The sequence below is a fragment of the Mus pahari genome, chromosome 15 (genome assembly GCF_900095145.1).
Source record: "Mus pahari chromosome 15, PAHARI_EIJ_v1.1, whole genome shotgun sequence".
In the NCBI taxonomy this organism is placed as follows: Eukaryota; Metazoa; Chordata; class Mammalia; order Rodentia; family Muridae; genus Mus; species Mus pahari.
The window spans coordinates 37,142,782-37,161,993 of record NC_034604.1 but is presented as its reverse complement, the minus strand read 5'-3'; the positions used below and the strand labels follow the sequence as shown (position 1 = coordinate 37,161,993).

General features: G+C 43.3%; 1 protein-coding gene across 1 annotated transcript in view; it reads left to right on the top strand.

The window, feature by feature from the left end:
- The window catches only part of Lars (leucyl-tRNA synthetase), a 59,047-nt gene that overhangs the window by 20,214 nt on the left and 19,621 nt on the right, over positions 1 to 19,212 (top strand). The window contains exons 11-22 of the mRNA XM_021214200.2: positions 2,571 to 2,658; positions 2,736 to 2,812; positions 3,865 to 3,918; positions 4,705 to 4,845; positions 5,761 to 5,838; positions 10,437 to 10,522; positions 10,608 to 10,673; positions 10,754 to 10,836; positions 11,672 to 11,810; positions 12,388 to 12,600; positions 13,578 to 13,635; positions 15,266 to 15,329. Coding sequence (XP_021069859.1) covers positions 2,571 to 2,658; positions 2,736 to 2,812; positions 3,865 to 3,918; positions 4,705 to 4,845; positions 5,761 to 5,838; positions 10,437 to 10,522; positions 10,608 to 10,673; positions 10,754 to 10,836; positions 11,672 to 11,810; positions 12,388 to 12,600; positions 13,578 to 13,635; positions 15,266 to 15,329 — 1,147 coding nt within the window. The remainder of the gene's footprint in view (positions 1 to 2,570; positions 2,659 to 2,735; positions 2,813 to 3,864; positions 3,919 to 4,704; positions 4,846 to 5,760; positions 5,839 to 10,436; positions 10,523 to 10,607; positions 10,674 to 10,753; positions 10,837 to 11,671; positions 11,811 to 12,387; positions 12,601 to 13,577; positions 13,636 to 15,265; positions 15,330 to 19,212) is intronic.

The window sequence follows — 19,212 nt, the reverse complement described above, 5'->3', positions numbered from 1 at the left end:
GCTCTTACCCACTGAGCCATCTCACCAGCCCCTGTTGCTATTTTTTTTAAATTAGCATATCTTAATTATACATGAAGTAGACTTCATTATGTCATTTTTATCCATGTACATAATGTATTTCAATCATTTTAACTGCCCCTGCACTACCCTCATATGTCTCCCCACCCCCATTCTCAATGATTTCCTTCCTAATCCTACTTTCATGGATTGTTTGTTTGTGGCTCAGTAAGATTCATATGGTTACAGGACCAATTGTTTGCTGTTCTTTTTTTATTTGTTTGTTTTATTTTTTAAGACACGGTCTCTTTACAGAGGCCTGGGCTCCTGGAACTCACTGTATAGACCAACCTGGCTTCAGACTCACAGAGATCTGTCTGCCTCTGCTTCTGGGAGTGCTGGGATTAAAGGCATCACATGAGTGACTACACCTGTACTGTTTCCTGTTTTATTTTTTTGAAGATTTATTTATTTATTTTATGTATATGACGCACCAGAAGGGGGTGTCAGATTCCATTACAGATGGTTGTGAGCCACCATGTGGTTGCTGGGAATTGAGCTCAGGACCTCTAGAGGAGCAGTCAGTGTTCTTAACTACTGAGCCAGCTCTCCAGCTCTATGTCCTGTTCTTAATGCACCTGTTTTAGTCGGGGTTTCTATTCCTGCACATGACCAAGAAGCAAGTCGGGGAGGAAAGGGTTTATTCAGCTTATACTTCTACACTGCTGTTCATCACCAAAGGAAGTCAGGACTGGAACTCAAGCAGGTCAGGAAGCAGGAGCTGATGCAGAAGCCATGGAGGGATGTTACTTGCTCAGCTTGCTTTCTTACAGAACTGAAGAAAGCCCAGGGATGGCACCACCCACAAGGCTCCTCCTCCCCTATCACTAATTGAGAAAATGCCTTACAGCTGGATGTCATGAAGGCATTTCCCTAAGGGAGGCTCCTTTCTCTGTGATAACTCCAGCTGGTGTCAAGTTGACAGAAAACCAGCCAGAACACACTTTCTCACAGTATTAGTTAGAACAGTTTTTGATTTTAGCCTTTAAAACTGCTGTGGTAGTAAATTATACCTATGTGACTGCTGATTCTACAAAGGTATACACACACACACACACACACACACACACACACACACACCACACCACACCAATCCAATGGAATGGTGCAGAATGAGTGTGCAGCTGCTGGCCCTTTGTTGCCCTATACAGGTTCCGAGCTGGGTGGCACGCAGGAAGTAGAGGCAGGAGGATCACTGTTAGTTCTATGCCAGCCTGAGTTACAGAGTGAGAAATGAGACACTCTAAAAGGAGCGAGAGAAAGAGCGAGAAGAAAGGCCCAATGTTGCCTCGTTTTCTAATTTTTTTTGACGCAATCAGGAATATATTTTTTACTTCAATTTGAATTCATAATTATACAGATATGTAGAATTTTATTTTCTTGATATGATATTTTGTTTATCACCTAATACTTTGGTCATTGAAAGCAGTGGTTTTGTGTAGCAGTTCTTTTTTTTCAAGACAGGGTTTCTTTCCTGGAACTCACTTTGTAGACCAGGCTGGCCTGGAACTCAGAAATCTGCCTGCCTCTGCCTCCCAAGTGCTGGGATTAAAGGTGTGCGCCACTACCACCCGGCTATGTAGCAGTTCTTAACCTGTAGGATGAGACCCTTTGGGGGTCGTATATCAGATATTTTTACATAATGGTTCATAACAGTAGCAAAATTACAGTTCTGAAGTATCAATGGAATAATATTAGGGTTTGGGGGGGTCACCACATCGTGAAGAACTGTATTAAAGGGTTGAAGCATTAGTAAGGTTGAGAACCACTACTGTAGTGTTTTACTGTGTGTAAGTAATGCAGTGTTTGGTAGGTTTCTTTTTTTAATGTTGCTTATTTTGTGCATATGTGCATGTGTATGTAAGGTGTGTCGTGCAGTGTGTATGGAGAACAACTTTTAGAAATCATTTCTCTCCTACTACATGGATCCTAGGAACTTAATGAAAGTTGTTAGGCTTGGTGGCAAGAATCTTCCCTGCTTAGCCATCTTGCTAGTCTATTTTGGACATTTTTTAGTTCTTGCTATGGGTCTTGATACTGTTTTTTTCAAGAATTACAATGTCACAAGCAGTACATATGTTAGTATACTATGATTACCATTACATTGTCGTTTGGTATTATAATCATTTCAGATTACTTTTAACCATTTATTTAAAAACATAGAATAGTGATTTTACTTTTTATTTTTATACTGTTTACTTAGTGGAGAAACTGTGTACACTTAGTGTGAACAGTGTGATGCTTTAAAGTGTGTATACGTGGTGGAATAGCCAAGTAAAGCTAATTAACCAACAGCCCCTCACAGACTTCCCATTTTTGCTGTGAGAGCATCTAAAACCACTGTGATTTTCACTGTGTCATTAACTGCAGCAACTGCTTCGTGCAGATGCAGATCTTGGGAGCTTATCCATATACTTTTCAGCAGGAGCTTCTTGACCTTAAAATTGGAATATTATTTTAACTTTTCATCACTGCAGCTACATTTCTTCACCATTTTGCTGCTCTTTATGCAGGAAATCCTTGGGGCTTCACTTTCTGCACCCCTGACATGCTATAAGGTGGTCTATGTTCTCCCTATGCTGACCATTAAAGAGGATAAAGGTATGGACTTTGCTGTTAGAATGTTTTGCTAGTCGTATTCTGATTGCATTAGTTAATTTCGCCCTGTCTTTCATAAGGCACTGGGGTGGTCACGAGCGTTCCTTCTGATTCCCCGGATGATCTTGCGGCCCTCAGAGACTTGAAGAAAAAGCAAGCAAGTACTCTTTTCATGTCCTTGTTAATTCAGCATGGTATCGGTGAGGTACTGCCGAGCAGCTAGGAGACCAGGCTAAGAGCATACATGTTTGTCTCTGGACTGTTACTGCTAACCTGGTTTTCAGGGTTTGGATGTTTGCGGCTGGACAAGTCTGTGACAAATTTGAGAAGGCTATGTGTGTGGTAAGTGTGTACACTGTCACACAGGGGACAGAGTGGCACATTTGGTGTTCTGTTCTACCACTGCCACCTTACTGTTGAGCCGGTCACTCATGGAACCTGGAGCTAGGATGGTAGCCAGCAGGTCGAGAGGATTCTCCTCTCCATCCTGTGCAGTGCTGAGGTCGCTAGAATGCCTGGCTTCTCACATGTGTGCTGAGGATTTGAACTCAGGTCTTCCTGCTTCTGCAGCGGGTGCTCTTACCCACTGAGTCATTCTCCCAGCCCCAGGAAAACATTTTAATTTATATTCATATTTTCATTACAGCCAAGACTATTATTACCCTTAACTGGAGTGCTGTCTCGCTGTCTGTGTTCATTGTTACATATGACTGCAGTTCCTAAAGGCATGTCCTGTGGCCATGTCTGTGACCTGTGGATTACATATGTCATAGGATAGCTGTGAATTAGGCTCAGTGAAAACAGTCATAAACTAATTTAAAACATGAAGTTTTCTTTGTAAGTTGATTGCCTAGTTCTTAATCAGGAACTGTATAGATAACAGGTTTTGTCATAATGTCAGAATATTGGGCATGCCTGAAGGCCATTCACAGTAAAGTAAACTATGGAGTTTTAAAAGGTCATAGATCCCTTCATGAGATATCTGATAAAGTTAAACGTTGTTCTATATGGAGAGAACATATAGTAGAGAGAAGTTTGAGCCAGGTAAGAGGGAGGCTGAGGCAGGAAGATCTTAAGTATAAGGCTAGCATAGGCTACATAGTAAAGTCTGGCCTCAGAAAAAAACCCCAAAACACTGAGTTTGCTTTTCTTATTGATTGTACCAGTAACAAAATTGAGCATTAATGTTAACTTACGAATTTTCTGTAGGCCTTACGAACAAAGTATGGAATTAGGGATGACATGGTCCTGCCTTTTGAACCGGTGAGTATGTGAGTGTTCACAGGCTTGACACATCTTTATCAGAGGGCAAAAAAGAGGCATTTTCATGGTTTCCTTGTGACAAAAATAAATAATTGGTAGAGTTTTAAAATAAGAAGGAATTTTCATACCTTAATTTGTTAATTTCCTATTATAAATAACAGTAAAGAAAAATAAACAGTACATATTTCCTTTCCACTCGCCACCTGAAGTTGGGAACAAACAGCCTTTTAGTCCAGTCCAGTCCAGTTTCATTCTACATTGCTGTAGTATGAGTAATTCCCTGCATTGTAATGGTAACACCGGACCACGCCTAACTCATGAATATTTATTTTGTAGCCTTGTAGGTTGCTTAGTGTTTGTTGTTTTCTTGTTAGTAGTACCCACAGAAGAAAAGTCAGAAGACTTCTAGCAAATGACTTTCATGAAGAGGCTAGGAGAGTGAGCTTGGGCATGCTCAATGTCCTAGGTATGATCCTCAGCACGAGGAGAAAGACTTCAAGAGTTTAATATAAACTTGAAGCCATTCATAATAGTAGTTAACAGTCTTCAGTTCTTGCCCCTTAGTTATTCAGTGAACTGTGAGGTGAGGGTGAGAGCAGGGGCTGCATGTGCTGTTCCTGTGGTAGGGGAGTGCACACATCCCTCTGCAGGCTGGTGGTCTGTGAGCACTGAGTGGTCTGTGAGCCACCGCCAAGGTGACTTTGCAGACCATCAGTGGCAAAAGGACCACGTGCACACGGATTGTGTCTGCTTTTCAGCATGAATACATTCTGTTGTTCTCTGCAGGTGCCAGTCCTGGAAATCCCAGGGATTGGAAATCTTCCTGCTGTGACTGTTTGTGATGAGCTGAAAATTCAGAGCCAGAATGACCGTGAAAAACTTGCAGAAGCAAAGGAGAAATTGTATCTAAGAGGATTTTATGATGGTGTAAGTCATAATTTTTATTGTTTTTTTTTTTTTTTTTTTTTGGTTTTTTGAGACAGGGTTTCTCTGTATAGCTCTGGCTGTCCTGGAACTCACTTTGTAGACCAGGCTGGCCTCGAACTCAGAAATCNAACTCACTTTGTAGACCAGGCTGGCCTCGAACTCAGAAATCCACCTGCCTCTGCCTCCCGAGTGCTGGGATTAAAGGCGTGTGCCACCATGCCCGGCTTATTGTTTTTATTTGTAGCTGTATGCTCTGAGTTAATTCTTCGCTCTAGTGTTAAATTTGCCCACTAAGTAAGAAGTTGGAAGATATCAGGCCCATAGCAGGCCTGTAACAGGTTGGATTGAGAAGACTGAGTGGAATATACTTGGTTCCCTCTAAAACCCACCAGAATGATCATAGTACAGTGTTTCTCAACCTCCCTAGTGCTACGACCTGTTAATAAAGTTCATCGTGTTGTAGTGACCTTCAACCATAAGTTATTTTGTTGCTAACTGCCTTATAACTGTAGTTTTGCTACTTTTATGAGTCATAAATATCTGATATGTAGGATATCTGATATGTGAAGGCCAAAGGGGTCATATGTAGCCCACAGGTTGAAAACTGCTAGTATAGAAGAATCATCTCTGTGTGGAAGCTTGAGCATAGAAGTGAGTCTTTCTTCCTACCTCTGCCCTCATTAGCTATAGCTACAGAAAGACAACTGGACTAGACCCAGTCATATTTACAGAAAGACCAGTGTTATATGTTATTAATATCAGTTGTATCAATCGTATCTAAATAAAGTTATGATCATAATAAATGTGATAACTGTTATTCTAAAAATACTTTTGGTTGGTGAATTAAGTAAACTTAGCTAGGGAAACTTGAAGGGATTTTAATTGTTTTGTATGTTTCCCCCCTCATCCTTATAGGTAATGCTAGTGGATGGATTTAAAGGACAGAAGATCCAACATGTAAAGAAGACTATTCAGAAAAACATGATTGACGCTGTATGTGGTATTCTGGAGGCTGTGTGGGAAGAGCAGCTAACTAATAGGCCTTAGAGTATTATTATCACTGGGTTCTGTAGTGGAACCTAGCACTGTATGAAAAATAAACCCGAGCATTAATGCAGGAAACAGGCCTATGTGCAGCTCATTACTTTATCTGTCCTGTAATAGGGATGAGATAGTGCTTTAAGGCTGAGATGTGTCCTGTGTTGTAGTGCATGCCTGTCATCCCAGTGTCTAGGAGGTAGGGAGATCTCAATTTCATGGCTAGCCTGGTCTATGCAGATCCTGTTTCAGCATGCCCCTCCCCCACAACAACAAGGAAAGCAAAAGCAAAGCCAAAGAGAACCAAAGCTGGTGTGTGCAGAGCACACCCAGAGGGCTTTGGCAGAGGGTCTGGCAGTGGCCACTTAGGGTCCTTTTCTGTGTGCTGCTTTGCTTTATGTCTTCACCACCTGTTTCTCCTTTGGCAGAACTCTGCTTAGCTACTTAGCTCTTAAGTTTGACAGTGGTCTCTATACTTGCTAAATTAAGAAAAGAAAGCTGGTGATTCATGTCTGTAACCAGGAGGCAGAGGCTTGAGAAACGTGAGTGTACCACAAGCCTAGGTGCCGGCTCCATAGCAAAACAGGCTGGGAGAAGGCTTGAGTTCCAGTCCTGGAATCCATACTTGTGTGCTGATGCATGCTTGATATCCAGCCCTGGGGAGGTAGAGACAGGCAGGTTCCTGGGGTTCACTTCACTAGCCTGCTTGATGAACCCAGGCCACTGAGAGACCCTGTCTCAAAGGGAAAGAAAAGATGGATGGTGCCTGAAGAGTGATATCTGGCTTTTACATGTGTGTGTACACACACACACACACACAGACACACACACACTACCATTTACTTTGTCCTTCCTCATTCTTTTTAATTTATCTTTGGAGGGGACAGCTTTCAACTATGTTGCTTATTTTAATACTGACATCCATCTGTGTCTCTGTCTCTAACTCCATTTCTCTCTCTCTTTTTTTTTCTTCTTTCTTTTCTGAGATGTGGTCTCAGTTTTGTAGTGTAAGCTGGCTAGAAACTTGTGACAATCCTTCTGTTCTAGTCTCCCAAGTGATGGGATTATAGATGTGAGCTTGTATACTTTTTCTCATAGATCTCTAATCTAAATGCTTATGATGTGATTTTTCTGGTTGTTTTGTTTTTTGAGTTAGGCTGTCCTGGAACTTTTCTTTAACTCACAGAGCTCTGTCTGCCTCTGCCTCTGCCTCCTGCCCCCTGCCTCCTGCCTTGAGTGCTGGGATTACAGACATGTACTACCACACCTGGCTTTGTTTTGTCTGTTTGAGATGGTCTCCTAGTATAACCCAGGCTGAGATTGAAACCATCATCTTCCCACTTCAGCCTCCTGTAGCTGGGATTATAGCTGTGCTACCACATCAACTGGAGTAGTTTTTGTTTTGCTGTTTCCTTAGGTTTATTCATTAGCCACTGACTTCTACTATGGAAAAAAAAAAGTCAAAGTTTTAATTGTTTAATACTGCTTCATATCTTATATATGCTTCTTCATCTTTCACACTTAAGAGGTATTTATAATATGTACTATATTAGTCATTGCTTATATTTCTGAGTCATGGCTAATCTGACTGTAGTATGTAGTGAGTATTTTGTAATCCAGTTTTTGTTTTTCCCTAGAATTAATAGTTGCCCACGTATGTAACAAGTTATCCCAAAACTTGCAGCTCTGCATTTTTCTCAGCTTGTCCCTCGTTTCAATGTGTGACTGGTTGCATCTTAGAATGCACTCCCAGCCAGTGCAGCAGCTGTCACTGTGCGGGAGCTGAGATCTCTTGGTCATTTCAGATTTCCCTGCTTCTTAAATCTGGTCTCTTGCTTTAATTCCATGGCTCCTCTCCGTTTCCCCACTCATTTTGATGAAGCTGTGTCTCTAGAAGCTATTTGGTGAAAGTAAATCTAGATGGTGTTGTATGCCTTTCCATATTTACATTTGACTTTCTGGGTAGAAATTCAGGACTGTGCATTCTGGAATTCGAAAGGGAGATTGGTAGAGATGGTACCAGTGGTTGTTGTGCTGACTTGCAGGCAATCCCCTAATTTTGCTGTGGTGTCTGTGTTCTGAACTTTGCCGCAAATAATAAGCTTTTGACATATTGCTAACACAGGATGGGGGTAGTTACTGTTTGCACGGTGAGTGTTCTACTTTGCTTTCTGTGGCTGAGATAAACACCATGACCAGAAGCAGCTTGGAGAGGAAAGGGTTTATTTCAACTTGCACTTGCAAGTAACAGTCCTTTCCTGAGGGCAGTCAGGGCAGGAGCTGAAGCAGGAATAGGTAGGAAGCCTGGAGGAAGGCTGCTCGCTCACTCACTCATGCTCACTCAGCTCAGGCAGCCCTACGGTGGGCCCACTCTCTGACATCAATCGTCAGTTTAGGAAAAAATGCCCTACAGACAGCCTATAGGCCAATCAGATCTAGGAAATTCCCCAGCTGAGCTCCCTGTCTCCTGGGTGACTCTAGCTTGTATTAAATTGGCAGTAAAAAACAAATCAGCACATGGAAAGTTAGGGTGTTTGGGCTTCTAGTCGGTTTTAAGATTTTGATCAGTTCTTTCAGGGTCGTCTTTATTCACATGCAGAATGGAGTCATTCCACCCGTCTCTGAGCCTTTGGATGGAGCCTCTCCTGTGGCTCAAGTGGGGTTTCTCCTCAGCTGTTTCTTCTGCTGCTTAAAATTGATCCAGCTTTCTTCTCTCTTCATTTGTTTGATTCTTTAACATGGGCTTGAACCCAGGGCCTTGTACATTCTTGCAGCCTCTCTCCTACTAAGCCACACCCTGCCTCAGCTGGAGCGGCTCTCACTCGTTCTGCCTTTTCTTTTCTCACCCCACCCCCACCTGCTTGTCCTTGTAGTCAGTCCATCTCTTCATCTTCTTTATTGTCAGTCGCTAGAATTTTTAGAGGGAGTTAAAGGTCTATTTCTAACTTACTGTATACAAACCAAAGCATAGCTACTTAGTTTATATTGAAGAATTGAACTTTAAGTATGGAGCAGTTAGTCATTTTGGTAGTGATAATATAGGAGTTTAGTTTTAAAAATTATCCTAGCTTTACAATGTATTAGGAGATATTTACATCTAGTTAAAAAAATAAAATAAAATTGGAGCCCGTGTGGTGGTGCATACCTATCTCAGTACTTGGGAGGTAGAGGCAGGAGGATCAGAAGTTCAGGATCATCCTCTGCTTCATAGCAGATGTGAGGCTAGCCTGGGCTAAATGAAACCCTGCCTCAAAACTCCAAAACTAAGTAAGTTGTAGTTAGTTTTCTGTTTAGAACTGAATTTGTAGTAGCTCTAAAGTTTATATTAAGATTTAAAAAAATTTTTAATCTATATATGTGCAGTCCACGTTGGACGCCAAATGTGTGGTTCTGCCTACAGAACCACTGTGGATCCGAACTGGAGGACGGGAACTCCTGAGAAAGAACAGGGCTGCGAAAGGAAATATGGGGCCTTGGCAAATGTCTGATCAAAGCCCTAATCTTTATTGTCAGGGCTGGCTTAAATACAAAGAAGGGTTCCCAGCATTCCCCTGAGTCCTTAGAAGTTGCCACGGCGCTCTCCCGATGATGGGCAGGTCCGGGCAGCGGTGGGCAGGTGTCCGATGGTGGGCGGTCCAGACGACGGTGGGCGTTGACAGTGGGCGGTTCGAGGACGCTGTCCAGATCCAGGGTTCCAGGAAGAAACTCCCAACCTGTCTGCAAGAGGCAGAACACAAGGCTTAGAGGGAGGAGCCAACATATATATTTTTTCTTCTTAAAAAAAGTTGTGCCGGGCGTGGTGGCGCACGCCTTTAATCCCAGCGCTCGGGAGGCAGAGGCAGGTGTATTTCTGAGTTCCAGGACAGCCAGGGCTATACAGAGAAACCCTGTCTCGCCGGGCGTGGTGGCGCATGCCTTTAATCCCAGCACTTGGGAGGCAGAGGCAGGCGGATTTCTGAGTTCGAGGCCAGCCTGGTCTACAAAGTGAGTTCCAGGACAGCCAGGGCTACACAGAGAAACCCTGTCTCGAACACCCCCGCCCACAAAGAGCACTCAAAAAAAAAAAAAAAAAAAAAAAAAAAAAAAAAAACCCTGTCTCGAAAAACCAAAAAAAAAAAAAAAAAGGTTTAACACTTTTTTTTTTTTTTTTTTATTTTTTTTTTTTTTTTTTTTCTTCTTCTTCTTCTTCTTCTTCTTCTTTTTTTTTTTTTTTTTTGGTTTTTTGAGACAGGGTTTCTCTGTGTAGCCCTGGCTGTCCTGGAACTCACTTTGTAGACCAGGCTGGCCTCGAACTCAGAAATCCGCCTGCCTCTGCCTCCTGAGTGCTGGGATTAAAGGCGTGGGCCACCACGCCCGGCTTCTTTGTATTTTTAATGCAAAGATGGAAAGCTCTCATAAGCCCAACTCTGAAGCCATAAGGTTAGACAGTGCTAGGATGACGAGTAGCTTGTAAAGTGGTCCAGTTGATGCTGTGCTCAGAAGCAGCCGCTGCAGCCTGGGGAAGGCAAGGCTGCCTTGGACATAACATCTGCCCTGTCTTTACCTTCCCTTAGGGAGATGCGCTTATCTACATGGAGCCAGAAAAACAAGTGATGTCGAGGTCTGCCGATGAATGCGTTGTGGCCCTGTGTGACCAGTGGTTAGTCCCTCTTGTAACAAGAAAATTGCGTGAGTCACTTTGGTCATTTCTGACATTAAGAAGAGTTTATTTTGTTCACTCCCAGGTACTTGGATTATGGTGATGAGAACTGGAAGAAACAGACATTTCAGTGCCTGAAGAACATGGAAACGTAAGATGGGAGAAAATGAGAGGGGTGCGGGAGTGTGGCTGATGAAGGAAAGGACACATTTTGGCCTTTGTTCTTCTTAGATTCTGTGAGGAGAGCAGGAAGAATTTTGAAGCTTCCTTAGACTGGCTACAAGAACATGCTTGCTCAAGAACTTACGGTTTAGGTGAGCAAACTTTTCATACTTGTGTTTGAATGATTTTGTTAGATAGATAGAAAATGCACCGTTTCCCCCCTTTCCTCTGCCTCTCTCCTGGTGTTTGCTAGGTGGGGCAGGAGGATGAGAAGGCCAGGATGTGGTCCCCAGTCACCTATCTAATGCTAGATAGAGCCTCTCTGACCCACATGGCTTCTATATTACCATCTGTTTGTTTATATATCTACCTTGTGTGTATGCATGTGAATATGGTGTATGCATAGGTATATGTACATCTATGAGCAGGATGTGCATGTCTGTGCACGTGTGGAGGTCAGTGGAGGATGTCTGGCTCTATATAGGGATCACTTTCCACCTTACTTCGTTGATATAGTCTTTTGCTGAACCTGGAGCTGGCCTAGCAGACAGAGCCCCAGTGATCCTCCTATCTCTCCCCATAGTTCTAGAGCTCAGGGATTCAGGATTTTACATAGGTGCTGCAATCAAAATTCTGTTTTTTTATGTGTGTGCAGCAAGAGTTCTTACTGAGCCCTTTCTAGCCATATGGTATTTTTATTAAAGGACTCCAGAGGTTCAGTTAGCTTTGGTTTTGTATACTTATTTTACCTTTACAAATTATAGAATTTAGGGCTTCTTAGGGTTGGGATGTAGCTCAGTGATAGAGTGCTTGCCTACCATGTACAAAGCCTTGACTCAATTCCTAGCACCACAAACAAACCAAAATAACAATAGCCCATACCCAGAATAGCATGGGAAAGTCCTAGATAAGAAGCCTTGGAGATATGGCTTCTGGTAGGGAGTCTCAGCTTCAGTCAGCATCAGTTCTTTTCTTTTTGTGTTGCAGGCACTCGTCTGCCTTGGGATGAGCAGTGGTTGATCGAATCTCTCTCGGATTCCACAATTTACATGGCGTTCTACACAGTAGCACACCTGCTGCAGGGGGGTGACCTGAATGGGCAGGCGGAGTCTCCACTGGGCATCAGGTTGGTACATAGTTAGGGAAAAGAAGCTCTACAGCTGCCCATGTTGTGATGTTTTGGCGTACATACTTAGAAATTGATTCTTGGGCTGGAGAGATGACTCAGCGGTTAATAGCACTGACTGCTCTTCCAGAGGCCCTGAGTCCAATTTCCAGCAACCACATGGTGGCTCACAACCATCTGTAATGACATCTGACACCCTTTTCTGGAGTGTCTGAAGACAGCTACAGTGTACTTACAAATAATAAATAAATAAATCTAAAAAAAAAAAAAAAAAAAAGAAATTGATTCTTTCACGTTTACTTTTCTCAAGAATTTGGCTAGCAAAAGGCATTCACTTTTAATCTCAGTATGTAGCAGCCAGAGATAGGCCATTCTCTGTGAGTTGAAGGACAGCTTGGTCTACGTAGTGAGATCCTGCTGAGAAAGATGACTAAGTTGCTCCTCCTGTGCATCGTGCCTTCTTGTTCTTAGGGGATCTGTTGGTTCTTGTTTGATAATTAAAATTTAATACATGGTTAGGTGGGAACTCTGATTCTTTCAATATAATAATGCATTTGTTTACTTGATTTCAATGCAGACCCCAGCAGATGACGAAGGATGTTTGGGATTATGTGTTCTTCAAGGATGCTCCGTTTCCTAAGACTCAGATCCCAAAGGAAAAGCTGGATCAGTTGAAGCAGGAATTTGAGTTTTGGTATCCAGTGGACCTTCGAGCCTCTGGCAAGGATCTGATTCCAAATCATCTTTCATATTACATTTACAATCATGTGGCCATGTGGCCAGAGCAAAGGTAATTGCTCAAGTCCGGGTGGGGTTCATTTATTGATAGTCAATAAGGATGTCTTCAGGCTTCAAGTATCTTAAGGAATGGCTATGGGAGGATTTATTACAGTATGTATTAATGTGGAATGTGTGCTTCTCCCTGTCTTATATCAACAGCCTAAAGAGTATGCTATGTATATTTCAGGTTATCAAGGGCACTGGTCTGCTCGGTGCAGGAGTGCAGCAGTTTTTTGTTTTTTGTTTTTTAAAGATTTATTTATTTATTATATGTAATTATACTGTAGCTGTCTTCAGACACTCCAGAAGAGGGAGCCAGATCTTGTTACAGATGGTTATGAGCCACCATGTGGTTGCTGGGATTTGAACTCTGGGACCTTTGGAAGAGCAGTCGGGTGCTCTTACCCACTGAGCCATCTCACCAGCCCGAGTGCAGCAGTTTTAAAATAGGTTGTAGAATGCGTAATGCAGTGTGTGCCAATAACAGGGTGCTCAGGACCTTTCACCACCACTGCACTTAGTCCACTCTCCTTTGCTTCTCCTTCAAAAGAAACAAATGTTCACACATATTCTGAGAATTGAAAGCTATGTATTTATATTCATACAAAGGTATATGTGCTCTTCTGTTTCTTTTGCATAATTGCATATTTTCAAGATCTTCCTGATCTTGTTAATAGCTGAGCTCTGCCAATGGTTTCACAACAGTCATATTTCTGTTTTCATAAATCACAGAGCCAATCCTTGGGTTCTTTTCAGTTGCTTCTTGTTGAAAACAGGAGCACAGCACAGGGAGCACGTCTGTGGGATGAACCAAGCCCTGTTTCTGAGCCCTAGAACTGCGAAGCAAAAGCCACCCGCAATTGCAATGCATGGTCTTGTCTCAACAAGCTGCTCACGGTTAACATATACTTCAGGGTATCATAGAGAATCGTAATTCTGTTGTCTTTTTTTTTTTTTCCCCCTCTTTTGCACCTTGCACCTGTGAAGTGACAAGTGGCCTGTGTCTGTCCGAGCAAATGGACACCTGCTGCTCAACTCAGAGAAGGTGAGGCTCTGGGCAAGGCGTGTCAGCTGAGGAAAAAAGGGAACAGAAATATGGATTAGTTAGAATTAAGGAAAGATATCTGAACTCTTTAGGACTAATGACTGAACTAAATTTTAATCTTTTGAATGAGCAGAGCAAATAGTCCTGATAGGGTTGTTAGGATACTGGTCCTAAGAATGATTGAAGTTAGGACTGGAGGAGGGAGTGAAGGAAAGGAGCTGAGAACAGGCAGCATAGAGATCTTAGGGCTGTGACCCAGGAGAGAATGCCTGGGGCTCTCTGTTTGGTACTGTGACTTACAGCTCTTGAAGAACAAGAGAATTTGGAGCTTCAGGGGTTTCTATATGTCATGAAATGGTAATATTGTTCCTGCCAACATGGCTACCTCCTAACACTTTTAGGAATATTGTCCCTTTTGCTGACTGTGTAGAATTTATCTTAGTAAATTGTTTCTGAGTAAAAAGTTGTGCAGACTCCCCTCACCTGTCTGTCTAATGCCTGCTCAATAGAAACCACACACACACACACACACACACACACACACACACACACTCCCTCAAAAGTGACTGCATTTATTTCTGCATTAGTAACTTAGGTTCATTGGGCGACCAATGAATGTTCGTGTAACAGGAGGGTTGCCATTCTAAGTATTACAGTAGGAGCTAAAACATGGCTCAGACCGCTCAGCTGACCCGTGTCATTACAGCTCCAAGCATCTCCTCCTCCTCTCTTCTGGACTCTAGGCCCGTGCATGCTCGCACACACTCATACCCTCACGCATCATAAATAAAAATGAGAACAAATCTTTGTGGTACAGTGATAGATAGACTAAACAAACAGCAGATGGTACAGGTTGCAGTGTCAGGTATAGACAGTGCCCTAAAAGCCAAAGGTGACTTTAGAAGTTCTTCTCTTTGGTGGGTGCAGTGGCACGTGCCTTTCATCTCAGCACTTAGGAGGTAGAGGAGGGTGGTGGCTCTTTATGAGCTCTGTTCCCTCTAGGGCAACAGTGAGAGCCTGTTAGCATATGGCATTTTCTTAACCTGCTGTGAATGCTGCTTCTCTAAGTGCTGCTGATGGTCCTGAAAACCTCACTTTACCCTCAGGAGTGAGTCTGTTCTGTTCCTAATGCCTTTGGGTGAGCAAGGCTTAAGTACATGTGTACTGTGTCACATATGTGGACGTCAAATGACAGGTTTTTTTTTTTGGTTTCACAACATTGTCTACAGTGAACAGCTGACAACTGTTTGGAGCGGGTTCTCTCTTCACCTTTCTTTGAGAGTCTTGTTTTCTCTGCTCTGTGTGCTTCAGACTGGCTGGCCAGGAAACTTGTGGGGATTCTCCTGTGTAAGCAGCCAGTGTTCCCTGTTATACTCAAGTCTGTTCTGTCTAAGCCAGCCTTTAGGAGGTCACAGTAGACCCTGTCCTAGTTGCTCAGTGGCTGGGATCGCAGACCGACCCTTGGGCGCCTCAGCTTCAGCGCTTGCCTCTTTTCAGTCTGCTGTGTCCTTTCGTTCTCAGATTCTCTCGCCTTTGACTCATTGTGGCCACTCTAATTAACTTGATCTGGATTGTTTTATTTATGTAAATTATTATTAATGCCTGATCACTGCTTTTTTTTTTTTTCAAGATGTCAAAATCTACAGGCAACTTCCTCACTTTGAGCCAAGCTGTTGACAAGTTTTCAGCTGACGGTGAGTACATCTTTATCCTTGCTGTTATTCAGCTGACGGTGAGTACATCTTTATCCTTGCTGTTATTCAGATAGGGCTGCAGAAGATAGGTTCGGGTTGTTGCTTATTTTACCTTTAACAAAAATGTAAATATTCATGTTTTCTTTGTGGATAAGCAGCACAGTATGTAAGTTAAATCACTAGAATTGCTGATATAATCTATTCAAGAAAAAATTCAAAGAATTTAGAGTCTTTTAAGAAGTTTATTGTTTGTGCATCTGTGTATGATGTTTATGTGAGCATGAGCACACTCGTACTGTGTCACATATGTGGACGTCAGATGACAGGTTTTTTTTTTTTTTTTTTTGGTTTCACAACATTGTCTACAGTGAACAGCTGACAACTGTTTGGAGCGGGTTCTCTCTTCACCTTTCTTTGAGAGTCTCTCTTGTTTTCTCTGCTCTGTGTGCTTCAGACTGGCTGGCCAGGAAACTTGTGGGGATTCTCCTGAATTCTCAGAAGCTTCCCCAGTCAGTTGAAGCTGATAAGAGCAGTGATCTATGGGTGTGAGTGCTTTAGAAGGCAGCTGGACATGCGCAGCTTGTCCATCCAGTAGAAACATAGTAGTTGCTTTCTTCTCCAAGTCATAGGTTTCTGTCCTGGCTTCCAGAACCCGACATGAATGTCCTCTTTTAGAGCAGGCCTTAGATCCAAATGGAAGGCTGTTGGTCTTACCCATGACAGCTGACCACCATTGCACAAGCAGGCACATCTTGCCCAGCATGTTGGTATTTTAGCACACAGGGAAGATAGCCAAGCAGGTATGTCGGTGACAGTTCTCCACCAGCAGCCTGCATGGTCACCTCGGGCACTACAAAAGCCAGTCAGCAGGGTGTGAGTTTCCATTTCAGCCCCAGGAATCTCTCCACGTCCTACAGTCCTAGCATGCATATGTGATACCTTTGGCAGTAGTGTCTTACTGTCTTGTCCTGGTATACAACCACCAGCCACAGTAATAGCTTTCATGATTTGTGGGGCCTTAGGGGCTTTCCTGGCCAGCAACTCACAGGAAGGTACCCCATCCCTGGCATTGGTAATTATATTCAATAAAGTTATGGCCCCCAGGAATGCCCTTTCACCCATGTTCGGGGTATCTGTTGGATTTTTTTTTTTTTTTTTTTGGTTTTTTGAGACAGGGTTTCTCTATGTAGCCTTGGCTATCCTGGAACTCACTCTGTAGACCAGGCTGGCCTCGAACTCAGAAATCCACCTGCCTCTGCCTCCCGAGTGCTGGGATTAAAGGCGCACGTCACCACGCCCGGCTCGGATTTTTTTTTCCTTTTAATTAACCTAGCCCCCACTGGGTCTCAAAGTAGTTAGAAGTACCATTGTACTCCATTGTCTCTCCAATGGCTTTCCAAATCTGTAGAGCACTCAGGTTAGCATTTATATATATATGTCATTTATATAACAGAACCTTCTCCAGAGGATAGGCAGCACGAGGCAACATCCTGAGCCACCATCCTGTAACAATTAGGTTACATCGATGACCTTGGAAAACATTCTGAAAGTCTGCTGTCATCTGTCCTTAGCAAGTGTCAGGTGACCCCAGAGCTTCACAACTAAGAAGACGCTAGAGTCAAACACAAGCGAGGTCTAATATAGCATGGCTATTCCATCCATTTAGATCAGTTGCTTCCTCCACAGATCAGGGTTGGGCACAAAGTGCAGGTAGGAGCCGATAATTTAAATTAGCTCCCTCAATCCCTAGTCATTCTCTCTGAGCCACTGCATTTCCATATCCTGGAGCTCTTCCCTGGAGTCTTCCTACATTTCTCCATACCTGCTAAATCTGGGCCTGACTTGATCTGCTCAGGCTGACTCAGGGGCCAAAGGTGAATGTGGCCCTGTTTACCTCTGCTGTACCTGCTGGTTCCCTTGGTAAGAGTGGCTCCAGGTTGGCACAGTGGCTTGGAGCCTCTCCATTCACCACACCTGGCTGTTGGGGAGTCCATCTTCACCCCTAGATTAACTATTTCCTGAGGGAAGTGTACTTTTCCTAGTCTGAGAGGATATTACCCACCCCTGAGATGGGCTTGACCATCTTTACTTGGAGTGCTTTATCATGGATGTTTGCTGTGCACTGCTCCTCAGACTTCAGGGAAGCTTCTTAGCACACAATTTGCCGTTCTACCAACTTTTTTCTTTGGAACTGCAGCTCAACACAAATCTTGCCACATCTGCCTTTGAGTAACTGAGACAGACCTCTTCCTTCTGCATTACTTCTGTCTTGTTTCCTCTAGCTTGTTCTTCTACTGGACAGACACCCTTTACATACTGGTCTAAGTCATTGAGAGCTGCCAAAGTCTTTCATACTTTTAAAGGTCTTGCCCCACCAAAATATTAAGGTCCAGAATAGCCTTGAGGTCCCTACTGGATCAGCCATGTGTTTAACTACCTGTGTGTGAACAAAGTTTCATCTAGTCCAGAGAACTGGGGTTCAGACTGTTTCTGCTACTCCTTGTTCTCTCAATAGCATCTGCCCCTTCTCTGTGGTTCTCCAATTCCTGATGTATGAGGGCTTAGGATAGAGCTAACCAAGTGTTCCTAATGGCTTTCCTAAGCCAGTCCGCTAGGGACCAGTTTCCTCATACGTCACAGTTATGTAGCTTTGCCTTAGAGGGGAGGGGAAGTTACAGGACTCCCTTTCTTTGCCTCCCTACAGCTAGACTGACCCCATCTGCCCCCACGATCCATAGCTTCACAAGACAGACTGAGACACGTTCTTTCATTGCTTGTTTTAAAAACGTTCCCCAGTTCTAGCAGTTCAGATGCTGATTTTTTCCTGATCACACTAATTCCTTGCATTCAACCATTGGTTTTTTGTTTGTTTTGTTTTGTTTGCTTTTTGGTTTTTCGAGACAGGGTTTCTCTGTGTAGCCCTGGCTATCCTGGAACTCACTCTGTAGACCAGGCTGGCCTCGAACTCAGAAATCCACCTGCCTCTGCCTCCCAAGTGCTGGGATTAAAGGCGTGCGCCACCACACGTATTCAACCATTGTTAATACCCTATCTGCACACTGGATCACAGAGGTTCCCTTTTTCTACTGAAGGTTGGACTTGAGTGTTCCTCCTCACTCCTCATCTTTCCAAGCGTTCCAAGTTCTTGGATCCAAGGAAGAGCTTTTGAACATAGATCTAATTTGTACTTGCTTTTTCTCTGGCCCCAAGCCTTAAGAAGAGGCAAGCCGGCACCTCCACTTCACCCTCTTGTTTACGATCTGATTTACTCGCCAGACCAGAGGCTAACCAGAAGGCTGCTGCTGCATCTTCCTTTCTTGTTGCAATTGCTCCTTTATACAGCTTCCTGCTTGGCTGTCATCTCAGCCTCAGATGCACTTCCTAACTACTCACTACGAGGCTAGGCAATCTCTGTTACTGCTGCCGCCAGGCTCCACCCTTGTGCATAACCTTAAAGACTACAGAATTTCTTCTAAACTTTGAGCTTTTCCGAGCATCTTCATATTCACACGGTAGACCTCACTTGTCAGGCATGGTACCCCATACCACATAAATGAAGACAGCCATCCTGGGATTCCTCCCACACACTCTTAGTCCTGAAGGCTCAGCCTTAGTTGGTTGTCTCACTCCTTATGAGGAGCAAAACCATGCCTGAGAGCCATTGTCATCTCAGCATGCCTGGCAAGAAACACACTGTGCTGAGTGTGTGCCAGCTGATACAAATGAGCACAAATAATACAAGTGTGCTAGAGAGGGCACAAAAGTATTGTAAGAAGTTGAGAGCCTTATTTTTGCTGTTGATCCAGGACAGTCATTTATAACATTTGTTATTTCTTAATTTGCATGTACCCAGTTAAATGCATAATTTTTTCCTAGAATGTGA